At 50.8% G+C, this 13,384-nt stretch overlaps 1 protein-coding gene across 2 annotated transcripts in view; it reads right to left on the bottom strand.

Moving 5' to 3' along the window:
- Nucleotides 1–7,382, bottom strand: part of PDE3B (phosphodiesterase 3B) — a 101,549-nt gene extending 94,167 nt beyond the window's left edge. For both annotated transcript variants that reach the window (XR_005774600.1, XM_040410419.1), the window contains exon 1: nucleotides 6,531–7,382. Coding sequence is in view for 1 of the 2 variants with exons in the window: in XM_040410419.1 (XP_040266353.1) it covers nucleotides 6,531–7,244 (714 nt within the window). In the remaining variant the exon portion in view is untranslated. The remainder of the gene's footprint in view (nucleotides 1–6,530) is intronic.
- Nucleotides 7,383–13,384: the final 6,002 nt, after the last annotated feature.

The raw sequence follows: 13,384 nt of genomic DNA, 5'->3' as shown, positions 1-13,384 counted from the left end.
TAACAACTAGGGGGTGACCCGCATTCAACGGGTGCTCGGTATACCAGGCCCAGAAAACACTGGTGCCCCCCAGCAGTGCACATCACTGTGGGGGGCAACAACATGTTACAGTCTGGTGACACTGTACACACAGCTCCGCTATTCCCATGTAGCAGTGTACTGGCCTGGCACCATCTTGTTACACTGTACACACAGCTCTGCTATTCCCATGTAGCAGTGTACTGGCCTGGCACCATCTTGTAACACTGTACACACAGCTCTGCTATTTCCATGTTGCAGTGTACTGGCCTGGCACCATCTTGTTACACTGGGTTACACTGTACACACAGCTCTGCTATTCCCATGTAGCAGTGTACTGGCCTGGCACCATCTTGTTACACTGGGTTATGTTGTACACACAGCTCTGCTATTCCCATGCAGCAGTGTACTGGCCTGGCACCATCTTGTAACACTGTACACACAGCTCTGCTATTCCCATGTAGCAGTGTACTGGCCTGGCACCATCTTGTTACACTGGGTTACACTGTACACACAGCTCTGCTATTCCCATGTAGCAGTGTACTGGCCTGGCACCATCTTGTTACACTGGGTTATGTTGTACACACAGCTCTGCTATTCCCATGTAGTAGTGTACTGGCCTGGCACCATCTTGCTACACTGGGTTACACTGCACACACAGCTCTGCTATTCCCATGTAGCAGTGTCGGCGCGCTCACTTTACCCCTTCAGCCCGGGGGTGACAGGAGGACGCAGGAATCTCTTAACATTCTGCACAGTTTGCGAGTTGGCAGCGGCCAGGCTGCACGTTTACTATTAACCCTTTACAAGTTCCATGGAGGGGGGTCATTCACACAACGCCCTCTCATCTAGCCTTAAAGAAAATGTCGCTTCCATACAGAAATGGTGGCGGGGGCGGAGGTTCACTTTTGCTTCCTTTACGGCATACTTGAGAATTTATGACTTCGATAAGAGGCGTTTATTACTAAAATTGCGCAATTTTTCGGCCTATTGTAAAAGTAGAGTCAATGTCACACGAGAACCGCGGCCCGAGTTCAAGACAGCAGCGGGAACGCAACTGACCCACGTAAGACACTGGATACGTGCGGAGAGCGGAGATTTATAGGAACTGCCCGGAAGCGCAGCCAAAAAACATCTGGATAAATATCTAATCCGACAGAATCCAACAAGGAGCGTCCCGGACCCTGTGTGCGCGAGACGCGGGGGGCGCATTACAGCGAGCGGGAAGAGGGGGGAAGGAAACGCTCTGCTGCTGATGGTTAAATATTGATCACACCCTGCACTTAAAGGTCCATTTTCCATCATGTGGGTTAATGGAGGGGCGTGAGGACTTCTGCAACAGAATAAATGTAAAGACAATTACAATAAAGGGGAAAAAACTAAACAACCACCTTATTACAGACTACAGCGCCGGAGCGTTATAAGAGGGGCGGCTGATATCAGTCACATGTGATGTAATGTCTCTGGAGGTTATATCAGCGCTGGAGCGTTATAAGAGGAGCGGCTGATATCAGTCACATAGGATGTAATGTCTCTGGAGGTTATATCAGCGCTGGAGCGTTATAAGAGGAGCGGCTGATATCAGTCACATAGGATGTAATGTCTCTGGAGGTTATATCAGCGCTGGAGCGTTATAAGAGGAGCGGCTGATATCAGTCACATAGGATGTAATGTCTCTGGAGGTTATATCAGTACTGGAGCGTTATAAGAGAAGCGGCTGATATCAGTCACATATGATGTAATGTCTCTGGAGGTTATATCAGCGCTGGAGCGTTATAAGAGAAGCGGCTGATATCAGTCACATAGGATGTAATGTCTCTGGAGGTTATATCAGTGCTGGAGCATTATAAGAGGAGCGGCTGATATCAGTCACATGTGATGTAATGTCTCTGGAGGTTATATCAGTACTGGAGCGTTATAAGAGGGGCGGCTGATATCAGTCACATATGATGTAATGTCTCTGGAGGTTATATCAGCGCTGGAGCGTTATAAGAGGAGCGGCTGATATCAGTCACATGTGATGTAATGTCTCTGGAGGTTATATCAGCACTGGAGCGTTATAAGAGGGGCGGCTGATATCAGTCACATATGATGTAATGTCTCTGGAGGTTATATCAGCGCTGGAGCGTTATAAGAGGAGCGGCTGATATCAGTCACATGTGATGTAATGTCTCTGGAGGTTATATCAGTGCTGGAGCGTTATAAGAGGAGCGGCTGATATCAGTCACATAGGATGTAATGTCTCTGGAGGTTATATCAGTACTGGAGCGTTATAAGAGAAGCGGCTGATATCAGTCACATATGATGTAATGTCTCTGGAGGTTATATCAGCGCTGGAGCGTTATAAGAGGAGCGGCTGATATCAGTCACATGATGTAATGTCTCTGGAGGTTATATCAGCGCTGGAGCGTTATAAGAGGAGCCGCTGATATCAGTCACATGTGATGTAATGTCTCTGGAGGTTATATCAGCACTGGAGCGTTATAAGAGGGGCGGCTGATATCAGTCACATGTGATGTAATGTCTCTGGAGGTTATATCAGCGCTGGAGCGTTATAAGAGGAGCGGCTGATATCAGTCACATATGATGTAATGTCTCTGGAGGTTATATCAGCGCTGGAGCGTTATAAGAGGAGCGGCTGATATCAGTCACATGTGATGTAATGTCTCTGGAGGTTATATCAGCGCTGGAGCGTTATAAGAGGAGCGGCTGATATCAGTCACATATGATGTAATGTCTCTGGAGGTTATATCAGCGCTGGAGCGTTATAAGAGGGGCGGCTGATATCAGTCACATATGATGTAATGTCTCTGGAGGTTATATCAGCGCTGGAGCGTTATAAGAGGAGCGGCTGATATCAGTCACATGTGATGTAATGTCTCTGGAGGTTATATCAGCGCTGGAGCGTTATAAGAGGAGAGGCTGATATCAGTCACATATAGATGGGTGTCATCCCTGCAGATATGTGATACACAGTAATGATTATGTGATGGGCCTCAGGTTACACTTCCTGTCACTCATCCTAAGATGGCTGAGACTGGAGCAAACTGTCAGGTTTCTGCGGAGACTCAGCATTTCCAGCGCGGACCCTTCTTTTTCTTCTGCGCTCCGCCCTGGATGCTGGTGTCGGCTTCTGGGCCCGATCCCGACGACCCATTCTTGTCTGATCAGGGCTTGGCGTTTCCACGGTTTCTGGGTTTTGTTTGGTCGCGGGCAGACGCAGTCAATGGGATTGAGATCCGGGAGGTTTCCTGGCCATGGACCAAAAACGTCAATGTTTTGTCCCCGAGGCACTTGGTTCTCACTTCTCCCTCGTGACACGGGGTCCATCCTGCTGGCGAAAGCCTCGTCCGTCACCGCGCTGCTCCCGGAGGAGGTTTTGTTCCCATTCTTTATTCATGGGGAGAACATTTCCTTGGATAAGAAGAAACCCAGACATGAGCGCGCTCCAGACGCTTCACGACTCGCGGCGGGACTCACTTTTCTTAGGCTACTTTCACACTAGCGTTTTTGTTTTCCGGTATTGCGTTCCGTCACAGGAGCTCAACACCGGAAAAAAAACGATCAGCTTTACGCTAATGCATTCTGAATGGAGAGCAATCCGATCAGGACGCATCAGTTCAGTCCCTCTTACGTTTTTTTGGACGGAGATAATACCGCAGCATGCTGCAGTTTTCTCTCCGGCCAAAAATACTGAACACTTGCCGGATCTGGCATTAAATATTCCGGCAAAAACGGATCCGGTTTTCCAGTCTGCGCATGTGCCGACCTTTAAAAATGCAAAAAATAAATACCGGATCCGTTTTTTCCAGATGACACCCGAGAGACGGATCCGGTATTTCAATGCATTTGTCAGACGGATACGCATCTGGATCCGTCTGAGTCAGGATTGCCGGATCCAGCAGGCAGTTCCGGCGACGGAATCCTCTGACGCAAGCGTGAAAGTAGCCTTACCCAGATCTCCCAGTCTGAAGGGCTCCATCAGAAATGATAACTTCCCCTCCAGTCCCTGTACTTCCTGCAGAATGTCCGTCTGTCCTCGTTTCTTGGAGAGAAGAGGCTTCTTTGCTGTCCTTGGGCCGTCCTCCAACCCTTCGCCTCACTGTGCATGCTGGCGGTAAAACGTCCCAAGACCATTCATGTGCGAGGTTCTTCTCATCCGGGGGAGTGGGCTCGCTCAGTTTATCTGAGAACATGGTCATTAATAAACAATGGGGTCAAAACCTCCTCCGGGAGCAGCCCCTCCGGGCCAAGCCGGGAGCAGCCCCTCCGGGCCAAGCCGGGAGCAGCCCCTCCGGGCCAAGCCGGGAGCAGCCCCTCCGGGCCAAGCCGGGAGCAGCCCCTCCGCGCCAAGCCGGGAGCAGCCCCTCCGGGCCAAGCCGGGGGCAGCCCCTCCGGGCCAAGCCGGGGGCAGCCCCTCCGAGCCAAGCCGGGGGCAGCCCCTCCGGGCCAAGCCGGGGGCAGCCCCTCCGGGCCAAGCCGGGGGCAGCCCCTCCGGGCCAAGCCGGGAGCAGCCCCTCCGGGCCAAGCCGGGAGCAGCCCCTCCGGGCCAAGCCGGGAGCAGCCCCTCCGGGCCAAGCCGGGGGCAGCCCCTCCGGGCCAAGCCGGGGGCAGCCCCTCCGGGCCAAGCCGGGAGCCGCCCCTCCGGGCCAAGCCGGGAGCCGCCCCTCCGGGCCAAGCCGGGAGCAGCCCCTCCGGGCCAAGCCGGGGGCAGCCCTTCCGGGCCAAGCCGGGAGCAGCCCCTCCGGGCCAAGCCGGGAGCCGCCCCTCCGGGCCAAGCCGGGGGCAGCCCCTCCGGGCCAAGCCGGGAGCAGCCCCTCCGGGCCAAGCCGGGAGCAGCCCCTCCGGGCCAAGCCGGGAGCAGCCCCTCCGGGCCAAGCCGGGAGCAGCCCCTCCGGGCCAAGCCGGGAGCCGCCCCTCCGGGCCAAGCCGGGAGCCGCCCCTCCGGGCCAAGCCGGGAGCAGCCCCTCCGGGCCAAGCCGGGGGCAGCCCTTCCGGGCCAAGCCGGGTGCAGCCCCTCCGGGCCAAGCCGGGAGCCGCCCCTCCGGGCCAAGCCGGGGGCAGCCCCTCCGGGCCAAGCAGGGGGCAGCCCCTCCGGGCCAAGCCGGGGGCAGCCCCTCCGGGCCAAGCCGGGAGCAGCCCCTCCGGGCCAAGCCGGGAGCAGCGCGGTGACGGACGAGGCTTTCGCCAGCAGGATGGATCCCATGTCACAAGGGAGAAGTGAGAACCAAGTGCCTCGAAGAACAAAACATTGAAGTTTTTGGTCCATGGCCAGGAAACCTCCCGGATCTCAATCCCATAAAGAACCTGTGGTAGATCCTCAAAAAGCAGATGGACAAACAAAAACCCAGAAACCGTGGAAACGCCAAGCACTGATTGGACAACAATGGGTCGTCAGTCGTCAGGATCGGGCCCAGAAGCCGACACCAGCATCCAGGGCGAAGCGCAGAAGAAAAAGAAGGGTCCGCGCTGGAAATACTGAGTCTCCGCAGAAACTTGATAGATTTGTCCAGAAAAGTGAAAAAACTTCTGAAACGGTGATAATTGTCCTTCAGTTACCATAGAAACGTCCGACAAAAAGATCCAAAAACACTGGAGAGCAAAATGTGTGAAAACCAGAATCTGCTCCGGTCTCACAACTTTTATCTATAAAACTCGTGGGTGGATTAGATTTCGGTTCCCGGCACACGAGCGGCGTCTTCTTCGTTGCGTCGTCCGTTATTTTTGGCGTGCACACATCCGTTTTTTCTGTACTACAACACAGATCTCGCTGTGCGATCGATGTCTTAGGTTCATGTTCTTCGCTGCAGTTATGGGGGGGCGTGCACATTTTTGCAATGGGGTAACTTTAACACATTATTTTCCTGCCGCCATGACACAATCTTGCTGCTTACAATAAATCATAACTTGCATCGGAGGAAGGGGGGAAGGGGAGTCGCTTCCTGATCGCGGGGTCAAGAGGTCAACTGACAGCGACTCCCCCTCCTGTGGGTAGATCCGAATAATCGGAATCAGCAAAATGTGCACCAAAACATACGGACATGACGGCGCAGACCGATCACTTCTGCCAGTTCAAGTACATACCCACCATCCTGACCTCTGACCCCGGGACCGCCATCAGGTGACATAACCGCCCTTAGCAACACAGTATTTCAGCGCCCCAAAAAAAAAAAAAAACACAAAACCTCAACATGTGACCGCGACAGATCTAGGACGGTGGTGGTGACATCACAAAATGGACATCATGTGACCACGACAGATCCAGGACGGTGGTGGTGACATCACAAAACGGCAACATGTGACCGCGACAGATCCAGGACGGTGGTGGTGACATCACAAAACAGCAACACGTGACCATAACAGATCCAGGACGGTGGTGACATCACAGGGGCCCCAGAAAACACACAAGTCTGCAGCCCGGGCAGGAAGGGGTAAACATTCCACAAACTGCTACAAAGTGTCAGGGGAAGTGGGGAGAAAGTGGGTCTGGGGGAGAAGGGGTTAAGCCTCACCTGCTCCCGCGAGATGCACGGCAGGGACGGTCTCCGGGACATCTTGCCGCCGTAGTAGCCGCTCGCCTCCCCCAGGGACACGCAGCTGGACCTCCGCCGAGGCCTGATCACCGGCACCTTGTCCTCCAGCATGGCCGCCGGGCTCCTCGCTGGCGCCTCTCGGAGGTGGAAGCCATTGCTGAAGCCCAGAGCCAGCAGCGAGCCGGCCAGCCCGACCAGGCAGCCGCCCAGGGCTCTCACCGCGTGGGGCAGGGCGCTGAGGCTGCTCCGGGACACCAGCCACACCAGGCCGGAGAAGAGGAGCAGCAGGACGGCGTGCGGCAGCCTCAGCCCCCGCCACAGGCTGAGCAGCCCCACGGAGCCCAGCACCAGCAGCAGCCGCAGCTCATCGCCGGCGCCCGGCAGCAGCAGCACGGCGTCCCCGCAGCAGCAGCAGCAGACGGGCAGCGCCAGCAGCCAGAGCGCCCCGGAGCCGCCCGCCCGCGCCAGGTACAGGCTGAGGAAGAAGAAGGCGCAGCCCAGGCTGAAGAGGGGGCTCAGCGCCTGCAGCAGACACGGCGCCCAGCCCAGCACCGAGCAGCCCCCCGCCGCCAGCAGCGCCCCGGCCCCGCACAGCGCCCGCAGCCCGAGCGCCGCGCCCGGGGGGTCCGGCTTCAGCGGGGTCACGCAGCTCCGCACGTAGCCGTTCCTGTCCGGGCTCTCCGGCGGCTTCATGCTGGGACCTCACCCTGCAGCCCTCGGGCAACCTCATGTCCCGCTGCCCATGCTGCGCCCCCGGATCCCGTGCGCCACCGAACTGAGCTCCAGAGCCACAACTCCGCCGCCTCCCAGCGGCCGCCACAGCGCCTCCCCCCGCCGCGCCGCGCTCAGTGCACTCCCAACTTCTGCGGGTGCACCGAGAACTTCTGGTAGTGCAGCGGGGTGATAGAACTAGTGCACTGGGGGGGATAGAACTTCTAATAGTGCACCGAGAACTTCTGGTAGTGCAGCGGGGTGATAGAACTTCTAATAGTGCACCGGGGTGATAGAACTTCTAATAGTGCACCGGCGTGATAGAACTAGTGCACCGAGAACTTCTGGTAGTGCAGCGGGGGGATAGAAATAGTGCACTGGAGGGATAGAACTTCTAATAGTGCACCGGGGTGATAGAACTAGTGCACTGGGGGGGATAGAACTTCTAATAGTGCAGCGGGGTGATAGAAATAGTGCACTGGAGGGATAGAACTTCTAATAGTGCACCGGGGTGATAGAACTAGTGCACTGGAGGGATAGAACTTTGAATAGTGCACCGGCGTGATAGAACTAGTGCACCGAGAACTTCTGGTAGTGCACTGGGGGGATAGAACTTCTAATAGTGCACCGAGAACTTCTGGTAGTGCAGCGGGGTGAGAGAACTAGTGCACTGGAGTGATAGAACTTCTAATAGTGCACCGGAGGGATAGAAATAGTGCACCAGAGTGATAAAACTTCTAATAGTGCAACGGAGGGATAGAAATAGTGCACCAGAGTGATGGAAATAGAAGTTCTATAACTCCAGTGCACTATTTCCATCACTCTGGTGCACTATTTCTATCCCTCCGGTGCACTATTAGAAGTTCTATAACTCCAGTGCACTAATAGTGCACCGAGAACTTCTGGTAGTGCACCGGGGTGATAGAAATAGTGCACTGGAGTGATAGAACTTCTAATAGTGCACCGGGGTGATAGAACTTCTAGTGGTGCATCGGAGTGATAGAAATAGTGCACTGGAGTGCTAGAACTTCTAATAGTGCACCGAGAACTTCTGGTAGTGCACCGGGGTAAAAGAAACTTCTAGTGGTGGACCGGAGTGATATAAATAGTGCACCAGAGTGATATAAATAGTGGTGCACCGAAGTGATAGAACTTCTAGAGGTGCACCAGAGTGATATAAATGGTGCACCGGAGGGAGTGATAGAACTAATAGTGGTGCACCGTAGTGATATAACTGATAGGGGTGCACCCTCCCTGCACCAATAACTTATAATAGTGCACCCCCTTCATGCACCAAAAATTAATAGTGCACCGGAGTGATAGAACTTCTAATAGTGCACCGGAGTGATAGAACTTCTAATAGTGCACCGGAGTGATAGAACTTCTAATAGTGCACCGGAGTGATATAAATGGTGCACTGGAGTGATGTAACTTATAATAGTGCACCCCCTCCCTGCACTGGAGTATTATAGCTTATAATAGTGCACCTCCTCCATGCACCGAAGTAATATAACATCTACTACTGCACCCCCTCGATGCCCCAGAGTTTTATAACTTCTAATATTGAACCCACATCCGTGCACCGGAGTGATATAACTTCTAATAGTGCACTAGAGTATTATGATAGTGCACCAAAGTGTTATAACTTATAATAGTGCATCCTGTCTGTGCACCAGTGTTACAACTTCTAATACATTCCTAAAACAGCTTTTATTATATCCAATCCCTCCGCTGCGTCCATCCATGGTCATCATCCAGCCGCGGGACCACCAACTGTGGCATTTTATACCAGCGTGACTGCCAGCCACGGATCACGTATCATCAATGGCCACCAGATGTCGACACCTGATACCACGGGCCATTTCTCCCTTTCTGATGACCACGGATGTAGAGTTCTGAGCACGTGGCACAGTCAGCCCCTGACAGCGTTACACATGCCGCCCATAGTAGAGATTCCTCACCGCTAATTACTAAGAAATTAACACGGAGGAATCGGATGTAAGAAAAGGTAGATTTTAAGAAACAACAGAATTTGTAATAAAGTATCGAACATTCCCTGAACCGAACGCTGGGTCAATGTATCCAGTGACAGAGCATTCACCATGTGCATCCATCACACTGCCCCCCACAGGCCAGGAGCGTCACTACAGCTCTACAGGTGTCACGTCACCGCTTATCTCTAGTAACTGGATAGGCTGCATTCTCAGTGATGTCACCGCTGATCTCTAGTGATGGACAGGCGGCATTCTCAGTGATGTCACCGCTGATCTCTAGTGAATGGATAGGCGGCATTCTCAGTGATGTCACCGCTGATCTCTAGTAACTGGATAGGCTGCATTCTCAGTGATGTCACCGCTGATCTCTAGTGAATGGATAGGCGGCATTCTCAGTGATGTCACCGCTGATCTCTAGTGATGGACAGGCGGCATTCTCAGTGATGTCACCGCTGATCTCTAGTGAATGGATAGGCGTCATTCTCCGTGATGTCACCGCTGATCTCTAGTGATGGATAGGCGGCATTCTCAGTGATGTCACCGCTGATCTATAGTGATGGATAGGCGGCATTCTCAGTGATGTCACCGCTGATCTCTAGTGGATGGATAGGCTGCATTCTCAGTGATGTCACCGCTGATCTCTAGTGAATGGATAGGCGGCATTCTCAGTGATGTCACCGCTGATCTCTAGTGATGGATAGGCTGCATTCTCAGTGATGGCACCGCTGATCTCTAGTGAATGGGTAGGCTGCATTCTCAGTGATGTCACCGCTGATCTCTAGTGATGGATAGGCGGCATTCTCAGTGATGTCACCGCTGATCTCTAGTGGATGGATAGGCTGCATTCTCAGTGATGTCACCGCTGATCTCTAGTGAATGGATAGGCTGCATTCTCAGTGATGTCACCGCTGATCTCTAGTGAATGGATAGGCTGCATTCTCAGTGATGTCACCGCTGATCTCTAGTGGATAGGCTGCATTCTCAGTGATGTCACCGCTGATCTCTAGTGATGGATAGGCTGCATTCTCAGTGATGTCACCGCTGATCTCTAGTGATGGATAGTCCTCATTCTCAGTGATGTCACCGCTGATCTATAGTGATGGATAGGCGACATTCTCAGTGATGTCACCGCTGATCTATAGTGAATGGATAGGCGGCATTCTCAGTGATGTCACCGCTGATCTCTAGTGAATGGATAGGCGGCATTCTCAGAGAGGTCACCGCTGATGTTTAGTGACGGATAGGCGTCATTCTCAGTGATGTCACCGCTGATCTATAGTGAATGGATAGGCGGCATTCTCAGTGAGGTCACCGCTGATCTCTAGTGAATGGATATGCGTCATTCTCAGTGATGTCACCGCTGATCTATAATGAATGGTTAGGCGGCATTCTCAGTGATGTCACCGCTGGTCTCTAGTGAATGGATAGGCTGCATTCTCAGTGAGGTCACCGCTGATCTCTAGTGATGGATAGGCGGCATTCTGAGTGATGTCACTGCTGATCGATAGGCTGCATTCTTAGTGATGTCACCGCTGATCTCTAGTGATGGATAGGCTGCATTCTCAGTGATGTCACCGCTGATCTCTAGTGATCGATAGGCTGCATTCTCAGTGATGTCACCGCTGATCTCTAGTGATTGATAGGCGTCATTCTAAGTGATGACACCGCTGATCTCTAGTGATGGATAGGCGTCATTCTAAGTGATGACACCGCTGATCTCTAGTGATGGATAGGCGGCATTCTCAGTGATGACACCGCTGATCTCTAGTGATGGATAGGCGGCATTCTCAGTGATGACACCGCTGATCTCTAGTGATGGATAGGCGGCATTCTAAGTGATGACACCGCTGATCTCTAGTGAATTAAAAGTCTAAATATTGAAACTGAGCAACCACAGATAGAGCAGATTGGCCCCTGGTTGGATGGTATGTGGGGCCCCGCTGCTGCTTTGTCCTCTGTTTCTCCGCTCCCGTCCTCCTCTTGCAGCAGTGAAGGGAGGATTTCACATTGTGACGCACGTCCAGCTGCAGCGCGTGGATCTGACCTAGATGTGAATGGTATCTTGGTGAGGAGCCAGGACGACCTTCCCTGCTCCGGATACCGTCCTGGATGGAAAGAAAAGCTGGAAAATCATCCGGCCCCTGAACCCCGGAGAAACAATGTAACAACACAACATCATTCCACCGTTATCATGTAAACCAAGGAGAGAGCTGTGGTGCAATAACCTGCGGGGAAACACAAAAAGAGAGGAAACTATAAAAAAACAACCAAAAAATCTCATGGAAATAAGGTTCTCACGTGTGAGGATCCTGAGGCTTATACTCCAGTTACCTCCAAAGCTACAGTTACAGCCTGATAATCACTTTGTGGAAACCAGTAATTTATGGGGATTTAGGGGAAAGTAGAACAGTAAGAACTGAGCAGTCGGGTCATGTAATCGCTGGTAAAAGTTATACATCTTCTTGTATGTAGTGATATGGACCATGCTGGTATAACCTGGGCATCTCCTGTATATAATTATATATGACCAGCTGGTATAACCTGGGCATCTCCTGTATATAATTATATATGACCAGCTGGTATAACCTGGGCATCTCCTGTATATAATTATATATGTACAGCTGGTATAACCTGGGTACCTCCTGTATATAATTATATATGTACAGCTGGTATAACCTGGGCATCTCCTGTATATTATTACATATGTACGGCTGGTATAACCTGGGCATCTCCTGTATATAATTATATATGTACGGCTGGTATAACCTGGGCATCTCCTGTATATAATTATATATGTACAGCTGGTATAACCTGGGCATCTCCTGTATATAATTATATATGTACAGCTGGTATAACCTGGGCATCTCCTGTATATAATTATATATGTACGGCTGGTATAACCTGGGCATCTCCTGTATATAATTATATATGTACAGCTGGTATAACCTGGGTATCACCTGTATATAATTATATATGACCAGCTGGTATAACCTGGGCATCTCCTGTATATTATTATATATGTACAGCTGGTATAACCTGGGCATCTCCTGTATATAATTATATATGTACAGCTGGTATAAGTTATGCATCTTGTATGTAGTGATATAGAGCGTGCTGGTATAACCTGGGTATCTTCTTCTCCTATATATGTTTGAGTTTTTCTCTGTTTAATCATCTTCTATTTGGCTATTATGTCAGTATAAAGCCCTGAGGTCTGTGACTGCTCAGTGCTAAGACTTCACTTTTTGGAAGGGATTGATCTCCTCCACACGATAGTTGTGAAATCCTCACCTCTTGTTTGAGAGCTCAGAAATAAAGATGTAAGGAGAAGCCCTGCCCACAACGGATGGTATTATACCTGCAAAGGTTACAAACAAAACAGGTTCTTTTATCCGGGATACTGGTTTGGTTACAATATATCAGCAGTTAGGTAACATGTAAATGTCAGCACTGTTGTCTCAGTCCTAGATCCTGATGTGATTACAGTTTATTGAACCGTCCAAGACTTTGCACAACCTAAGAAAGAATAATGCTACAATAATACTGCTTCCTATGTACAAGAATATAACTACTATAATACTGCTCCTATGTACAAGAATATAACTACTATAATACTGCTCCTATGTACAAGAATATAACTACTATAATACTGCTCCTATGTACAAGAATATAACTACTATAATACTGCCTCCTATGTACAAGAATATAACTACTATAATACTGCCTCCTATGTACAAGAATATAACTACTATAATACTGCCTCCTATGTACAAGAATATAACTACTATAATACTGCTCCTATGTACAGGAATATCACTACTATAATACTGCTCCTATGTACAAGAATATCACTACTATAATACTGCCTCCTATGTACAGGAATATAACTACTATAATACTGCCTCCTATGTACAAGAATATAACTACTATAATACTGCCTCCTATGTACAGGAATATAACTACTATAATACTGCTCCATGTACAAGAATATAACTACTATAATACTGCTCCTATGTACAAGAATATAACTACTATAATACTGCTCCTATGTACAAGAATATAACTACTATAATACTGCCTCCTATGTACAAGAATATAACTACTATAATACTGCTCCTATGTACAAGG

Source organism: Bufo bufo, chromosome 10 (assembly GCF_905171765.1).
Source record: "Bufo bufo chromosome 10, aBufBuf1.1, whole genome shotgun sequence".
NCBI lineage: Eukaryota > Metazoa > Chordata > Amphibia > Anura > Bufonidae > Bufo > Bufo bufo.
This window is presented reverse-complemented; position numbering and strand designations above follow the sequence as displayed.